At 35.4% G+C, this 19,445-nt stretch overlaps 1 protein-coding gene across 3 annotated transcripts in view; it reads right to left on the reverse strand.

The window, feature by feature from the left end:
* Positions 1-19,445, reverse strand: part of STXBP3 (syntaxin binding protein 3) — a 58,308-nt gene that overhangs the window by 15,897 nt on the left and 22,966 nt on the right. For all 3 annotated transcript variants that reach the window (XR_006690629.3, XM_005542526.5, XM_005542525.5), the window contains exons 7-11: positions 16,256-16,410; positions 10,801-10,891; positions 7,831-7,955; positions 4,393-4,488; positions 4,204-4,261 (exon numbers count right to left, since the gene is read on the reverse strand). Coding sequence is in view for 2 of the 3 variants with exons in the window: in XM_005542526.5 (XP_005542583.1) it covers positions 4,204-4,261; positions 4,393-4,488; positions 7,831-7,955; positions 10,801-10,891; positions 16,256-16,410 (525 nt within the window). In the remaining variant the exon portion in view is untranslated. The remainder of the gene's footprint in view (positions 1-4,203; positions 4,262-4,392; positions 4,489-7,830; positions 7,956-10,800; positions 10,892-16,255; positions 16,411-19,445) is intronic.

Here is a 19,445-nt window from a genome sequence, read left to right on the forward strand (position 1 = left end):
GAACCCCTAAGCTGCACATGTACAGGGCATAACCCTCAAAGGTATAGTAAAGAACAACTTATGGGTGGCTAAATGTTGGACAGAAATCTCAGAGGGGTCCTAGTGCTAAGAATATACTAGCATCCCCTGATCAAGACAAAGTAAAGAGACCTAAGTGAACATCCTAGACATTCAGTCCTGGGACTATGCCTTAGGACTCAGTGCAAAAGCAAAATAAATTTACCATAACATTGTCTAACATGAAGTTACAACAGAATCACAATTATTCCTCAGCAACTTAACTGCCTGCCAGAACAAAACTCAACATTCTCTGTAGAGAGAGCATCATCTAGAACCTCTGCAATGTATCATCCACTACGTCTAGCACAATAAAACATTAATAGGTGAAACAGGAAAGTGACTGATACTCAAGTGATAAAACAGTCAATAAAAGTAGACCCAAGATAAAGAATAAGTTCTAGTGTTTGATATCACAATGGTGACTATAGTTAACAATATATTATGTATTTCAAAATAGCTAGAGGAAAAGATTGGAAATGTCCCCAACACAAAGAAATAATAAATGTTCAAGGTGATGGGTATTCTAAACACACTGATTTGATCATTACACACTGTATGCATGTATAAACATATTATATGCCTCATAAATATGTACAGTTATTATGAACCAATAAAAAAGCTAAGAAAAGAACACCTCAAAATGTAAAAACAAAGAAACTCACAAAAAGTAGACCTAAGATGGAGTTGGCAGAAAGAGACTTCAAAATAACATATTTATGTTAAAGTGGAAACAGAGGAAAAGATGGACCACATGGATCAAAACATGGAGTATTTTAACAGAGAATTAGAATTTATTTTCTAAAAATCCAATGAATGTCCTAGAGTTAAATATAAGACTTTAAGTTAAAAGTACAATGAATGACTTTCATACATTGCTAGTGGGACTGGAAAATAGTACAGCCACCTTGGAAAAATAGTTTGAAATTTTCTTACAAACTTAAACATACATTTATTATTGATTATGCAATCCCACTCTTAAGTATCCTCCCAAGCACATAACATCTGTTCATAGACATGAATGTCTGATATGAAGAAGGTGAATGTTTATAGTAGCTTGATTCATAATTGCCAACAATTTGGAAAAACTAAGATGTTCTGAAACTGGTAAATTGATAAGCAAATTGTGGTGCACCCATATGATGGAATACTACTCAGCAATAAAAACTAATGAAACTCCTCTTGCATGCAACATGAGTGAATCTCAAATGCATTATGCTAAATGAAAAGAGCCATAGTGTATTATTCCATTCATTGGACAATCTGGAAACGGCAAAACTACAGGGTCAGAAGATAGCTTAGTAGTTGTCAGGGGATGGTAACTGAGTTAAGGGGTTATCTGCAAAGGGGCATGAGGATATTTTGGGGGGTGATGACATTAATTCTATATCTTGATTGTGGTAGTGGTTATATGAGAGTGTGCATTTGTCAAAACTCAGAACTGTATTCTATAAAGGGAAAATTTTACTTTATACCTCAGTTTTCAAAAGGATACAATGAATGGGTTTAACAGCAGACTGAATACAAAAGAAGACAGAAGTAGGCGACTCAAAGTCAGGTTAATAGAGAACATTCAATTGCAATGTGGAGAGGTAAAAAAAAAAAAAAAAAAAAAAAGATAACAGAATGTAAGAGATATAGAATACAGTCAAGAGATCCAAAAAACATGTTGACTGGGGTCCCAGAAAGAGAGGAGAGAGAGAATGGGACAAAATGAAGATCTGAGGAGATAATGACCAAGAATTTTACAAACTTAATGAAAGTTATCAACCCAGTGACTCAAGAAGCTCAGCAAACCCCATGGAGGACAAATAGCAAGCAAACCACATTATAGTAAGGCATATCATGGTCAAATTGCTAAAAATCAAAGACACAGAAAAAATATTAATAAACACAGTATATCTTCAGGAAAACAATACTTAACAGCTGCCTTTTTCAGCAGAAATTACAGTAGCCAGAAGGTGATGTATTGAAAGCTTAAAATTGCTGAAAGGAAAAAAAATACCAACTATGAATTCTAAATCCAGCAAAGTATCTCAGAAAAAAACTGCAAAACAAAGATGTCCTCACACAAAAAGAAAGCTGGGAGAATTCAATCTAACCCAGCTGGAAAAACTGAAGAGCAGTAAGAAATAAACAGCACCAGCGTGTATAAATAGGTGGGTAATAATAAAAGCCTACTGAGTGTTTATAACAAAGTAACATCTTATTTTTATTTTCGGTTTTTTTTTCTAAACAAAATAATATTTTGAGTTTATAACGTATGTTGAAGTAAAATACAGGAAACAACAGCATAAAAGAAAAAGGGGATAAATGAAGTTAAACTACTATAAGATTCCTGAAATTCAGGACATGACAAAATTATACTGTTAAACTAGGGTAAGAATAAATTTTTAAATTTCCAGTATAATAATTAAAGGAAGGACTAAAAGGCAAAACACAAATGTTTATATTGGAGATGAAATGGAATTTATTTAAAAAAAAGACTTGATAAAGAAGGAAAATAGAATATAAAAGATGAAGAGAAAACAAATAAGATACTAGATATAAATTTAACCACATCAATAATTACATGAAATATATATGAACTAAACAAGCATTCTAATTAAAAGATTTTGGGGCTAAATAAAAAAACAAAATTCAACTACATGCTCTTCCTGAAGAAAACAGAAGAATATATTAAAGACCTCAGGGTAAGCCAAGACTTCTAAGGACACAGAGAAAGTATAAAAGAAATAAACTGATAAACTAGATTTCATTAAAATTGAAATCTTCTGTTCATCAAAAGATATATACATACATAAATACATGTATGGGACTCATATCCAGAAAATAACTTCTACAAGTCAGTAAGAAAAACAGACAACTCAATTAAAAAAGGGCCAAAAACCTTAAATGGGCACTTCACAAAATAGAATATCCAAATGGCAAATATGCACAAGAACATTACAGAAATTGAAATTAAAACCACAATAAGATACCACCTCATGCAATGAAATTTTAATTGAAGATAAAGACAAGAATATATCAAGTGTTAGTGACAATATGGAGCAACTAGAACACTCAATTATTGCTGATGGGGATGTAAATCAGTTCAAACACTTTGCAAAACTTTTGGCATCACCTATTAAAGCTAAACACAATCCTACCCTATAACCCAACAATTTTACTCTTAATATACCAAAGAGAAAGAGTGTGTACGTCCACCAAATGACATGTACAAAAAAATCCACAGCAGCTTTGTTCATAATAACCCCAAACTGGAAATAAACTAAATGTCCATCAAAAGGAGATGAACAAATTGTTGTATATTTACATAACAGTATTACTACTATACACGAATGAAAAAAATGAATTACTGAAATATGTAACACAGGTGAATCTCATTATGTGAAGTTCAAGAACAGGATCTATGGTGATGAAAATTAGAATAGAGTTTACCTCTGGCAGGATGGGTACTGACTGGGAAAGGACAAGAGGGAATATTCTAGAATGATGAAAATATTCTGTATCTTGATTTGGGTGGTGGTTTCCAGTGTATATATAAGTAAAAGTTATCCACTGTAAATTTAAAATTTCTGTGCTTTACTTATAAATTATATCTCAATATAAAATCCCAACAATGCATTGATAAAATTGACTAAATGGCCTGAATATAAACTTTACGGCCAGGCACGGTGGCTCACACCTGTAATCCCAGCACCAAAGTGGGCAGATCACTTGAGGCCAGGAGTTCGAGACCAGCCTGGCCAACATGGCGAAACCCTGTCACTACTAAATACAAAAATTAGACAGGTATGGTGGTGCACACCTGTTATCCCAGTTACTTGAGTGGCTGAGGCAAAAGAATCACTTGAGCCTGGGAGGTGGAGATTGCAGTGAGCTGAGATGGTGCAACTGCACTCCAGCCTACATGGCAGAGTGAGACTCTGTCTCAAAAAATAAAATAAAAACATTTTAATGCAGCAGGACAGACAAAATGTTGTTAACTACTGAAACTAGGCAATAGGTATATAGGAAGGAGTTCATTCTCTACCTCTGTGTTAGAATTTTCCAAAAATAAAAAGTTAAAGAAATAAAATAAAGATTTTAAACAAAGTTTAAAATTCACCTTCGCTATTATTTGGAAAGTTAAGTAAGACTTACTTTTCCTTCTGTTGCTTTCTTTGTTGATGAAATTTCCTTCATAAGCTTGGGAATTTCCCTGTCAAATTGTGAGAGAATTCTTTAAATTTCTAAGATGTAATTCTTTACAGAACTATTTTAAGGTTACAAAATGTACTATCACATACTGTCTAAAAAACATGGAATAAAAATTAAAATGGGTTCACATACTCTAACACAACTGCGATATGTCGATGTCGAATTCTAACCCAGAGGTCATCTTCTTCTTCAAGGATGGCCTCCTTTTCTTTTCCATCTGTTTTATATCTACAAGTAGAGAGAAGCACTAAAATTTTTTGATTTTTTTTTCCCTCCAAAATCAAAAGAAACATTTTTACAAACAATAATTTCAAGACACAAGAAACTGAAAAGTAAAATCCACTATTTTAGGGGGGTAATGAACACCTACTCAAAACTAAGGCACATTGCTATGCTTACATTAAAAATAAGCACTGAGCCTACCAAGACATTTTCAAATGTTAGGTTTAGGTGTCATTATTATAGTTTTAGTTCAGCAAAATTATACCTTATAAAGAAAAATTCAATGGGCTACAATTAACTTTAAGAACAAGACTGAATATACTAACGCTTTGTGTTCTAATTAACTAAAACACTGTTTTGATGTGCTAATAACCCACAGTACAATTATCAAATCTCCATTAGGAACAGGAATACTGGCCAGGTGTGGTGTCTCTCACGCCTGTTAATTCTAGCACTTTAAGAGGCTGAGGAGGGCGGATCACTTGAGGTCAGGAGTTCAAAACCAGCTTGCCAACAGGGTGAAACCCCATCTCTAAAAAAAAAAAATACAAAAACTTAGCAGGGCGTGGTGGCACGCGCCTGTAATCCCAGTTATTCTGGAGGCTGAGGCAGGAGAATCACTTGAACCTGGGAGGTGGAGTTTGCAGTGAGCAGAGATCGCACCACTGCACTCCAGCCTGGGTGACAGTGCAAGACTCTGTCTCAAACAAAACAAAACAAACAAAACAGGAATATCCTCCCCAATATAACCTATTAAATATTGAAGGTGTTTCAGAATTGGTACAAAATTCACAAACATTTATCATCTGTTTCTTTATTCTTCTCCAACCCTATAACCACATCTCCTTTACAGAATGAGAAAGAAAATGAGAGAAAAAAAATTAATGTAAGCCATAAAAATTGTGATAGCTTTAATGAGTTCTACTGAAGTGAGCAACAATTTAAAGGATTCATGAAACTATTCAAAATGGGCTTCCTGACTGCTTCCCCTTATCTTTTTATGCAGATACCTTCCTTCCATTTGTGGAACTAGAGAAGATGGAATCATTCTTGAAACTACCTGATTTCCTGAGTCAAGATCAGGAAGGACTGCACTGAATTTTCCTAGCTCTGAACTACAAATACTAAATGTAGACTTCGCTATATGAATATAATCGTTTCTATAGCCCCCATAAATTACACATCAATTCTGTAAAACCATCCACCTGTGTGGATTACAGATGTCCAAAGACAGAATCACTGTGCTCAATTATATAAGGCTGCACTAAGGATGAAAGCACTTTTGTCATTTAAAATACCACTTTGTTCTTATACAATACCTTTGACTTATAAGTGATTTGTAAACAAAGATAAGAGTAGCAAGCCTGACAATACTCAGGTGATATGAATATCCCATTTTAAAAGTAAATTTAGTTGGGAGGCTGAGGCAGGTGGATCATTTGAGGCCAGGAGTTGAGACCAGTCTGGCCAACATGGCAAAATTCCATTTCTACTAAAAATACAAAAATTAGCTGGGCGCAGTGGTACACACTTGTAGTCCCAGCTACTTGGGAGGCTGAGGCCGAGAATCATTTGAACTCAGAAGATGAAGGCTGCAATGAGGCGATTGTGCCACTGCACTCCAGCCTGGGCGACAGAGTGAGGTTCTGTCTCAAAAAAACAAAACAAAACGGAAAAAAAAAACTAAATTTAAAGAAGTCACCAACATGAAAACTTGAATCTGGACACTTAGAGCTTCCTGCTTTGTATTCTGTTTCCATAAAAAATTGTGATGAAGGCTGGGTGTGGTTGCTCACCCCTGTAATCCCGGCACTTTGGGAGGCCGAGGCAGGCGGATCACCTGAGGTCAGGAGTCCAAGACTAGCCTGGCCAACATGGCGAAACCCCGCCTCTACTAAAAATACAAAAATTAGCCAGGTGTGGTGACGGGTGCCTGTAATCCCAGCTACCTGGGAGGCTGAGGCAGGAGAATCACTTGACCTGGGAGGCAGAGGCTGCAGTGAACCGAGATCATGCCACTGCACTCCACCCTAGGTGACAGAGTGAGACTCTGTCTCAAAAAAAAAAAAAAAAAAAAATTGTGATAGAGCCCAAACCACAGGGAGCTTTACTCCCATCGAATTCTTATCTCTGAATTTTTTTGAATCAGAAAGAAGGGAGTATAGTGGCTTTTTAAAAAAGTCTCTACTTAAAAAAAATTAAACCTTGCTTTGCTTGCCAGCAAACCTAAAGAGATACATATTTTAAATATTAGGTTAGAAATGTCTAAAATTTATATCTACAGTCTGGAACTAAATCCTTTACTATCCATTGGTTTATTATTTCTCTTCTAAACCTTTTGAGCAACGCAGGTTTAGAGACCTAAAGGGTAACAGAGGTAAATAATATCCCCTCTGAATAAACTGCTTAAAATAACTTTTATATTAGAAAAATAGCTATGTTATCTAACATTAATACAGATAATAGAGAAAAACTCAGAAACCAAGATTCGACCAGAATGCAAATAAAAATACAATAGAAAATACAATAACAATATTTAAGAAAAAAACAGTATCATCACTATCACAAGTGTCTGTATCTTAAAACTACCAAATTAGTTTAAACATAAAATTTCAGAAAACTAATTTTCATTTTTATTAGTGTACTCAAGTAGTGAATCTTAGCTGACAAATACCAGTTTGGATTTAGAAATCATGATATCAAATAACATTTATAATGTATGTAAAACATAACACACACCATAAATGATAGAGATACAGTAAGATGATTCCTTGATAGAAAAACTATTTCATTTTTCATTTAGGTTTTTATTTGACATTACTTTTAAAGTAAATATGTTTATGCCAAGATTAACTCAGTAGAAGGTACCAAAATGGTAAAACTATGCCTGTTGCTCTCAACAGCCATCCTATTTAGTTTTCTAGTGTTCCAATCTTCTAAAATACATTATGTTGATAAGACACAGACTTTTGAATGTATGATTCAGAACAATTATAGCCTAACAATTTTGAATATGGTTTCTCCTTCAATAAATTATGATAGTGAGCCTGATATTTACTTTTAAAAGTAAAAGGGTCAAATTCCATGTGTTTAAACGTAGCTCTGCTGTACACATAGTTAAGGAAGCAAACACACCAAAAATGCTCCAAAGCAATCAAATTACGCTTTAATTTACAAGGTCAACATATCTGTGAAAGACTATAACTGTAGGAATAAGAGAAGGATAAAGTCTCTGAATAGAAAAGGTTACAGGGGCTTTTGGATTTCCGGTGCCTATATAAATCATTAAATGCTCATATTCTATCCTGTTTGTATATGCCCTTCATATGCCCTTCAAGATATACTTGCTTGTATGTATCATTCTCAATTGGTAGTAGATCATATGCCATTGCCTGAAAGGTCAGTTCATGCAGGACAGTGGACACAGGATCAAAGCCACGATCAATTATTAAGAGCTGTGAATGAGTTTTACCCTAGAATAACAAGATAAAATCATCTTAGGCAGCTTCAATTTCTTAGTGTGAACATACTTTTAATATCTTAGAATACAAAGCAGGCTTTTCCTAAGTTCTATCCCTTTTCCCCACCAAAAACATACAACAAAACAAAACAAATGGTTAATTGTCTTAAGAATGTGAAGTTATAATAACACAAAGAAAAATCCGAGTAGCATGAGAGAAAAAATGAAGACTACATAACTAAAAGCTTTTGTAATTAGAGTAAGAGGGTACATTTAATAACATGGGTTTGAACTGCGTGGGTACACTTAACACTCAGTTTTTTCAACTAAATAACAGATAGAAAATACAGTATTCGCAGGATGTGAAAGCTGCATGTACGAAGGGCTGACTTTCCAGATATGTAGGTTTTGCTGGGCTGATGCAGGACTTGAGTATGTGTGGATTTTGGTATACACAGGAGGTCCTGGAACCAACCCTCCTGTGTTTCCCAAGGGACAACTGTATAATAACCTGAAAGTTCCTTTTAAAAAAGTAACATTTTGTTTGCACTAAATCTATTTTCTTATGAATTGAGTTCCAAAAAGCATAAATTATGAATGGTAGCTACTACTTGAGCTCTATGTATTAGACATTTTACTAAACAAAAATACATGGATTATTTCATCAAATTCTTTTAATAATCCTGTGAGACAGGCATTATCATCTCCAGTTGACCATGAGGGCACTGCAGCCTGAAATGAAGTAACTTGCCCAAATCACACAGGTAGTATGAGGCAGAATGGAGATTCAAATGCAGGTTTGCTCCAACGTCTGTGCTCTTAACCGTTATGCTATTTTAAAAGACTGTACTGATACCAACTAAGATGATAAATCACAATGAAAGCCTTGTTATCATTAATTCGCAAACATCACTAAACTGAATAATAGTGCTGGAAACATATTGTTAATGTCAGTATCTTTCATACTTCATTTTAAAAAGTAATAAATTCTTTGGATTATTATTCAAAGCAATAACAAATAACTATAACTCATTATACAAACATTTTCTATTTATTTACATATAACAGGTATATTTTATAGGCTATGTTTTTAAAATATTTTAAAATTAAGCACATTTATTTAATTAAATTTTGAGACAGTATGATATGGTGGTTCAGAGCACAGCCTTGGAAATCAGCCAGGTCTGAATTTGAGTCTAGCTTTGATCACAATCTTGCAGTACAAGTTTGGACAAAATGCTTATCTTGTTTATATGGCAGTATTCTCTTTGTAAAATGAAACACAATTATGGAATCTTTGCCTTATAAGATTATTGTAAAGGTTAAATATAATCATACCATGAAACACAGCACAGCAAGCCCTCAAAAATGTGAACTATGAAGCTTCAGAAATATAAATAGGAAAAAGTGCAATATAAGTTCTATAGCAGGCTTAGGGCTTATGACAGCATGTGGGAGGAAGCATCACTTGGCCTGAAGAGTCAGGAAAGCCTTCAAAAATGAGGTGACACTTTATCACTTTATCAGGTGTCCCTGAATAAAGGAAAGGTATCAAGTATTTGAAGGATGATTAATTTTCCAGGCAGAAAGAATGGAAAGGACAAGTTTAATTTTTATGGATTTTGCTCTTTTTCCACTGAACACATGAAGGACTAAAAGCATATTTGATTGTATATCTCTTCATTCAACAAACATTTATTCACTATCGACTATGTGTACTAAGCCATTCTGCCTTCAAAACTACAACCAGAATAACAGCCTTCACTAGGCCTCTAAACCAAAAACAGGTAACTTTTAAGGTAACTAACCTAACATCTAAGTTTATATCTTCCATTCCAGCCACATCATTTAATTGTGGATTTTGCCTTTTTCTCTATTGCCTCTACCTGAAGAATCCTGTTTTCCATGCAATAAACTCCCTCTTTATCATGTTATGCTCATTCTTCAAGCTAAAGGGCCTTTCCTCTTGGGATGCCTTCCAACACTCCAGTTTAGAAGAAGATAAGCCTGGGACTATATTCCCATTATACTCTCTGTATTCTTCTTATTACATTCCACTTATTACACAGTATTCTAATTGGTGGTTTCCTGGCACAACTCCTCTTCTAAACTAGCAACAGTTCCTTTTCTTCATTCTCCAGCTACTGTAATATGGCTTCCTAGCCCTCTGGCACCACCTCTGTCAGTCTCCTCAAGCTCTTCATTCTCTCACCCACATGTAAATGCTGGTATTTCCCAGATTTCAACCTTAGTCTTTGATTATATTATCTCCATAGGATAACAACAGCTGCCATTTATTAAATTCCCATTGGTGCCAAATACACTTACATACTAACTTAATCCTCACACCGCCTAGCAAGGTATATATTACTTCATCTATTTCATAGATGGAAAAACAAACTCAAGGTCACAGAGCTGGTGATAATAGGAATTCCCACATTTATTAAATGTTTACTCAATGGCAAGCATTACTGGAAGGACTTTGCATGTATTAACTCACTTAATCATAACTTTTAAAATAGGTATTCTTTTATTATTCCCATTTTATAGAAAAGAAAATGTAGTTACATAGAAGTTACATAATTTGCCCAAATAGACATTAACTATGAATTAAATGGCAGAACTAGATTTGGGCACAGTGCTGACTTCAAAATCTGTTAGTTAATAGAGTCCCCTCTAAACCATACCATCTATTAAGGTTTGCCAACTGTGTATGTTAACGATTCTCAAATCAGTATTGAAGATCTATGTTAATGACTCCAAAATCAATACTAGAAAATGAATGAGCAAGTTTCTTTGGCTTACAAAGAAATAAGACAGACTTTATGCATAGTCACTATTTGCCTTGCATACATTACCTTTATTAGGCTCTTTTCATCAATCTTGTAGTAGTCTTCAAGCTTTTTTTCAACAAGCTGTGCAAGTTTACTGGCATTATCTAGAGGTTTACTAGACATGGAAAAAAAGGTCCAACAATTATCTTTCTTTCAGTATATACTTTATAATATCATGAAGTTTAATTCTAAAATTAAACCATAGAATTTTAAAAATGTTTACAAAATGAAAAATTATTTTATAAACATGTAAAAGTTCAGATAATATATCAAATAATGTTATATCGATATATTTGGAATTTACAAGGACAAATCTTATATCTGCTTCAGATTTTTTAATATAAAGGAAATAAAATATTACATGTAAAGCTGCAGTTCCTTTTATTTTGCTCCTAAGTCCTGGTCCTCTCCCATACCCCTGCCTCAAACCAAGACAACCAGTGTCATTAATTTCATGTATATTCTCCCTCCAGTCATTTCTGTTTTTTTTTTGTGTGTGTGTGTTTGTGTATGTGTGTGTGTTTGAGATGTATCTACATTGACATTGACACACATATCGGATTTATTCATTTTATCTCCTATATAGTATTCCATCATGATTATACTGGATTTTATGTATTGATTTCTCTAAAGATGGACATATGAGTCATTCTTATTATACTATTATAAACACTGAAACAAACATTGGTATATATGTATCTAGGTATATTACATGTACATGTTTCTCTAGGTATATTACACGTAAAAATATAATTTCTGGGTCATACAGCATATACGTACTTTTTTCAATATTATCAATTACTCTACAAATTAGTTGATCAACATCCCTCCCACTAGCAGTGTGAGATTTGCCCACATGCTAACATCATCAACTTTCCAATGTCTTTTGCATAAAATCTTGTATATCATTATCTTCTAAAATAACACTGTACCCTAAATTGTAACTTCAGGACCAGTGGTATTAGTGTAACTTCCAAATCTACAAGAAAAATGCTGAAAAACAGCTCTGTAAGAGAAGTTGAAGAGGAAATAAAAAAAGGAAAGATGTTCCACGTTCATGGATTGGAAGTACAAATATTGTTAAAATGTCCATACTACCCAAAGTTATCTACAGATTCAATGCAATCCCTATCAAAATATCAATGACATTCTTCACAGAAATAAAAAAAAATTAAAATGTAGATGGAACCCCAAAAGACCCAGAATAGCCAAAGCTATCCTAAGCAAAAAGAACAAAACTGCAGAAATCACATTACCTGGCTTCAAATATACTACAGGGCTGTAGTAACCAAAACAGCATGGTACTGGCATAAAGACAGACATAGAGACTAATGGAACAGAATATAGAACCCAGAAACAAATCATACATCTACCATTAACTCAATTTCAACAAAGGTGCCAAGAACATACATTGGGGAAAGGATAGTCTCTTCAATCAATGGTGCTGGGAAAAATGGATATCCATATGCAGAAGAATGAAACTAGACCCCTATCTCTTGCCATATACAAAAATCAAATAAAAATGGATTAAAGAGTTAAATCTAAGACCTCAGACTATGAAACTACCACAAGAAAACATTGGGGAAACTCTCTAGGACACTGAACTGGGCAGATTTCTCTGTGGGACATTCTTGAGTAACACCCCATAAGCACAGGCAACCAAAGCAAAAATGGACAAATGGGAATCACATCAAGTTAAAAAGCTTCTGCACAATAAACAATCAACAAAGTGAAGAGACAACCCACAGAATGGAAGAGAATATTTGCAAACTACCTGACAAAAAATTAATAAGAATAGATATGGAGCACAAATAACTCCATAGGAAAAAATAATCTGATTTAAAAATGGGCGAAAGATCTGGATATTTCTCAAAAGAAGACATACAAATGGCAAACAGGTATATGAAAAGGTGCTCATACACATAATTAATTATCAGAGAAATGCAATCATTTCACCTCAGTTATAATGGCTTTTATTCAAGAGACAGGCAATATAAACACATGCTGGCAAGAATATGGAGAAAAGAGAACCCTCATACACTGTTGGTGAGAATGTAAATTAGTATAATTACTAAGGAGAACAATGTGGAGGTTCCTCAAAAAACTAAACAGAGAACTACCATGTGATCCAGCAATCTCACTGCTAAATATATATGTCCAAAAGAAAGGAAATCTGTATATCAATCTGTACTCCATGTTACTGTAGCACTATTCACAACAGCCAAGATTTGGAAGCAACATATGAATGGATAAAGAAAATGTGGCACATTGACAGAATGGAGTACTATTCAGCCATAAAAAAGAATGGATCCTGACATTTACAACAACATAGATGGAACTGGCGGTCACCATGTTAAGCGAAATAAGCCAGGCACAGAAAGAACATTTCTCATGTTCTCACTTGCTTCTGGGAGCTAAAAGTGAAAACAATTGAACTCATGGAGAAAGTAGAAAGATGGTTACCAGAGGCTGGAAAGGGGCAGGAGTGGTGGTCAAGGGTTTAGTGGGGATGGGTAATGGGTACAAAATTATAGGTAGAATGAGTAAGATCTAGTATTTGATAGCACAACAGCGTGACTACAGTACATTTAAAAATAACTAAGAGTATAATTGGATTGTTTTTAACACAAAGAAAGGATAAATGCTTGAGGTGATAGATACCCCGTTTACCCTGATGTGACTATTATGCATTGTATGTCTGTATCAAAATATGTCATGTACCCCATAAATATATACACCTACTATGTATCCACAAAAATTAAGAAAAAAGAGAGAGAAAGAAAAAGGCTCTTCACCAGCACACCAACCTCGAAAATGGGAGGTCTTATTGTGAGGGCTTCAAAGTTTTACAGAATCTTTAGGTCTTATACCTTAAAAACAAATAATGCTCACGCCTGTAATCCCAGCACTTTGGGAGGCCGAAGCAGGTGGATCATGAGGTCAGGAGATCGAGACCATCCTGGCTAACATGGTGAAACCCCGTCTCCACTAAAAAATACAAAAAAATTAGCCGGGTGTGGTGGCAGGCGCCTGTTGTCCCAGCTACTTGGGAGGCTGAGGTAGGAGAATGGCATGAAGCCAGGAGGCAGAGTTTGCAGCGAGCCAAGATCATGCCATTGCACTCCAGCCTGGGCGACAGAGCACGACTCTGTCTTTAATAAATAAATAAATAAATAAATAAATAAAGCAACATCTATAAAGGGTAATTCATTAAACTTTTTGTACAATATTTTCAAAAGAAAGAAATTTCATTTTAAAATTATACTTTAAAGTCGATAAAGTGTAAAGGAATATTTTGTGAAAGCAGGTAGAATTTTAAAAGACAGGATTACAGATTATTTATTAGCGTAACTCAAAACTAGCCCCTATGTGAGCAACACAATTATAAATTGGCTATGTTTTCTCATTTCCCTGAACATAACCAATCACCAACAGCAGAAGCTTCAACAGTTACTAAACTCTTACCAGGAGCCAAACCACTTAGCTCAGCTCCACTGAGTCCAGAATGTAATTAGCACATCTCTTATAAGAAAAAGGTAATCCCAGCACTTTGGGAGGCAGAGGCAGGCGGATTGCTTGAGCCCAGGAGTTTGAGACCAGCCTGGGCAACATGGAGAGATCCCATCTCAAAAAAAAAAAAAAAAAAAAGTAAGAAAAAGAATGTTTCTAATACCCAAGGTATGAATAAAGAGCTTGTTTGGTAATACCTGACTTGAGGATATCACTTAATCTCCCAGGAGATCACTATACTTTTTCTAAGTATTCATAGTGGAATTTTCAAATGGTAAGTGAAGAGTAATGTGACTTAAAGTACTACATGAATTTAAAATCAAACAGTTCAGCCAGCTAACTTGACAAATGCCAATGTTCAAATTAAAGGACTTTTTAAAAGACAAATGAGTAATAACACTTATTACAAGTAGTGCAATATATTTATTACCATATTTATTAGTGAGGAATACTTTATAGATATTAATTCATTTAACTCTAAAAACAACTGTATAAGGTAGGTATTATTTAATCATTCTTATTTCATAGATAAGGAAACTGAGGTGAGAGGATCACACATGAACTAGCAGACCAAAATTAAAACTAAAACTGCCTGACACACACAACAAACAACATGGATGACTCTCAGAAAACAATGCTGAGCAAAGTCGTCAAAAACAAAAAATATCATGTGGTTCCATTTCTACCAGTTCAAAATCAGGCAAAATTAAACTATACGTTAAAAGTCAGATGGCAGTCATCTCTAGGGAAGAAAAGGGGACGGGAGAGCTGGGAGGGATCACGAGAGAGGCCTCTGAGATGCTGTTAATGTTCTATTTTTTTTTTGATCTTGGTAGGGTGAGATGGATATGTTCATTTTGGAATGAATTATCATGCCATATCTAGCAGGTCCTCAAATAATGTCATTTTGTTCGTCATCTCATTATAATGCTGAGGAAAAAAAAAAAAATAGATTCCTGGCTGGGGCCACTGTCTGTACGGCATTGGCATGATCGCTCCATGTCTGCATGGGTTTTCTCCTGGTACTCCGGTTTCCTCCCACATCCCAAAGATGTGCAGCATGTTTGGTTAACTGGCATGTCTAAATTGTCCCAGTCCGAGTGAGAGTGGATGTGTGTAGTGTGCCCTGCAGTGGGATGGTATCCTAATCTGGGTGCGTTCCTGCCTTGTGCCATGAGCTGCTGGGATGAGCTCTGGTCATCCTTCTAATGAGCCTGAACTAGAATAACTGGGCAAATAATGATCTCGTTTTTATTAATCTTTCTTAAATGTACATACAGTCACATTTCTTTCAATGTTTAATATTAGAAGTGTTTCACGTCTTTATGCAGAAGTTTGGTGACATTACATAACCAAGGAACTTAATTCTTGTTTATATCAATTATCCTATGGTAAGATTGGTTTTGTCAGTTTCCAAGAATCCATCAACAACATTAAGTGAGGACTTACTATATAGACAATTTATGCACTTTACAGTAAACTTTACAGTAAAAAAAATTTTTAAAAAGAAGTATATAAGTCAAAGTATATAGTACTAAAGTTAAATTTTACCTCTTTAAAAAAACCCCAAAATTTATTTAGAATAGGCACTGAGATTAGATACTTAGACATTGTAACAGATATCCAGAGAATATGGCCATTTAGATTTGCTGGTGATTTAATGAAAAGCATTAATTGTAACACTGTATTCCCTATGTGACTATAAAGACATTTCCTCTAAGCATTCCTTAAAGTGATGAAAAACTGTCTGTAAAATGTACCGAATTTAGGCTCTGAAATTCAGTAACAGAAGCTATTTGCTATTCTGAAATTTAAACCACAAGCTTTAAATCTCCTATATGTACAGCATGGTAATTATGCAAAGGAAATAAATTTTGTAAACCAATCTGCAAAGGTACAGAGACATTACTTACCTCTATAGTGAATGGTAAATAGGAAGCATAACATGTGCAGATGCTGAGGGTCCTACCTTTTATATCTTACTCCGGGATTTTCATCCAAGGTGGCACACACTGTAACTATCTGGTCAGCCATTGCTTCCATAATGGCATCTTTTCCCTTTGCATTACCAGGGTCTGGACTATAACAGTAATAGAATGCATCTGGTACATCAAGAGTATACACCTAAGACAAAAAAACTCACTGTCAATCTGGAGACCTGATAAAAAAAATTATATATATATATATATATACACACACACACACACACACACACACACACACATCAAGAAAATGTGGCAACTATTTGGGGCAGTTAAAAAAATGCTTGCACTAACCATGCTGTTTCCTGCAACAACTGTGTCTTTACCTTAATCAAATCTCATTTTCTCTGTCATCTTGATTTCATCCTTTCTTTCTCACTCTCCTTTCCTGCTTACTCTCTCTCCTTCAATCTTGTTTCATATACAGATTGTACTGTCTGCTTTTTACTACCCGTGCAACAGGTGAAGGAATCTGAGGTAGTCAAACTAAAATAAAAATCTAACTCCCAGTACAAAGAAACACAACAGTACCAAAATCGGCCTATATATCAGACATAAATTAAAACCCTTAATCCATTAGACAGTAACCCAGAAATCTCCCATAGTTGATACAGTTCTTTAGCTTATACTCTTCATGTCCTTAAAATAAGAGACATACTTCCCCAAAAGACACGGCATTGTGCTAGACATAATGTAAATCTTACTATACGTATGTACAGCAAAACCTCAGATACATTCATTCAATTAACAAAATAATTTACTTATGCACAAAGAACTGGATTAGAGGATTTGGAGGATATAAAAGCAGGAGCTCCCTAAATTGTATTGAGAGTTCCCCATTAAACTAAGTTTTGTTGTTTTTTAAACAATGACAATTTCTCTTAAACTATGAAAATTTATTGTAAGTAAAAGTAGGCAAGTAATTATAGGTTAAGTAATGAATTATGAATAAATGTCTTGCATTTCCTTTTACACACAGTCATTCATTTCTCTGGACATAACCCAGCACCAACAACAGCAGCCTGAACATAGATAAAAATTTAGCTGTGGCTCACCCACTTATCTCTTTCCTGCTCAAAGGCTAGGATGCTGTATTAACAGTTAACAAGCACCCCACACTTGAATTGTGGCTTCCTCATAGTGTAATATCCCACAGCAGGAGATAACATATTTGTTCAAAAACTTTTACTGCACAGTCGCCCAAGGCTTCTCCCTCCCACCCACTGATACCAGGTTTGGCCGTGGTCATGTGTAGGTTTGTTTTTGTCTTTGTTTTTTAAGATGAGGATTTACTCTGTCACCCAGACTGGAGTGCAGTGGCATGGTTATAGCTCACTGAAGCCTTGATGTCCTGGGCTCAAGCGATCCTCCCGCCTCTGCCTCCCATGCAGCTAGGACCACAGGTATGTGCCACCATACCTGGCTAATTCCTTTGTTAAGTTTCTTTGCAGAGACAAGGCCTCACTTTGTTGCCCAGGCTGGTCTAGTACTCCTGGGCTCAAGCGATCCTTCCGCCTCGGCCTCCTAAAGTGCTGGGATTACAGATGTGAGCCACTGTGCTCGGCCTGGAATGTATGTAGAAGATACACGTGCTACTTCCCAGCAGAAGCTTTAAAAGCCATTGTATGGCTCCACTATTTTCTCTTTTCCCTTGGCTATGTCCCAGACTAGCCCTTCAGCCTCAGTACTAGAAAGTAGAGGATGTAGAGCAAAGCCCCAGCCAAACAACAATGGACAACACAAATGAGAAATAAACCTTTGTTGTTGTAATGCACTGAGATCTGGGGGGTTCCTACCACAAATTAATCTAAGCTAATACCCCAATGTACCAAAGATAATCTGGGGGCTGGTTCTCATTCTATACTCACATCTCCTCCATTTCCCTCTTCCTCTACCTCCTCCCCACTTTCCATCACCATCATTAAAAGTTTTTTAAGACTACTGCCACATGCTTTTTTCATCTTTATAAACCCATAATCAGCTCCTTAAATACAGATCCTGTCTTCCATCTACTCTTCATGAGGCTTGTGCCTGTCAGTCCTATGTCCAAGCTGTTGTAGGTGAACAGCAGAGAGGGGAGAAGCCAGCACCTTCCATATTTTATTACTGCTGCAATCTCCTTGGAGTACAACCTGTGGACTGTGTGATAGTTGGTGACATGTTAGACACTGACACACAAGGAGGTCTCAATGCAAGGTTGAAAGCAAAAGTATGGATCAATAAAATTGGAATAGTGCCACTGAAGTCCTCCCCAGTTCCACATTACAGTTTTTTTGTGCTAGAGTTACCTGATCTCTTACAAAGTATAGACAAACTATAGACTGCAAAATCAGTATGCCATTTTAAAGCACCTAAAAGGTATGGTTATGAATGTTAAGAGTCAATTTGTAGGGTTTGAGCTAAGAAAAGGCTTTCTGCTTACTATGGTCCAGCTCTAAGAATAATTTTACTTATGATTTAAGAGCCAACATTGTGAAGGTCCTCCCAACTCAACTGCTTTTTAGTTTTGACAACTAACCACTGACTGGTATTTACATCTGAAATTTCAGACTGCATTAATCCAAGTCAGCAGTGTGGCCCAGAAAACTTGAGGAAATATATTCTTTGCTAGTCTGTGACTGAATATTTTAAAAATTATTTTATTAATCTTTTAGTATCTTGGTTCCATACCAAGCAGGATGGCTTACACATGGATGCACAAATGTAACGTATATGTTCTGGCTTAAAAACAGGTATTTTTAAAGAATACCTATTCTAAAACATAGAGACTTATCATAGCAACTGGGTATGGTTAATATGAAATAAGTACTAAGTCACATCCAAATCTAAGCAATTCATAGTGAAATTTTACATATTTTCTTTTTAAAACATAAGCCATATTTTTGTCTACTTTAGATACATACTTTTTTTATATTATGAATCTGATTTTCTTGCATGACCTTTTTTTTTCAGGGTTGGGGGCAATTTTTCTGCGGTGTGTACATAGCAAATAGATTTCTCCAGTTAAAAAAAAAAAGCTGTTAAAATCAGCCAGGCACGGTGGCTCATGCCTGTAATCCCAGCACTTTGGGAGGCCAAGGCGGACAGATCATTTGAGGTCAGGAGTTTGAGACTAACCTGGCCAACATAGTGAAACCCCGTTTCTACTAAAAATACAAAAAATTAGCTGGGCTTGGT

The sequence above is a fragment of the Macaca fascicularis genome, chromosome 1, assembly GCF_037993035.2.
Source record: "Macaca fascicularis isolate 582-1 chromosome 1, T2T-MFA8v1.1".
NCBI lineage: Eukaryota > Metazoa > Chordata > Mammalia > Primates > Cercopithecidae > Macaca > Macaca fascicularis.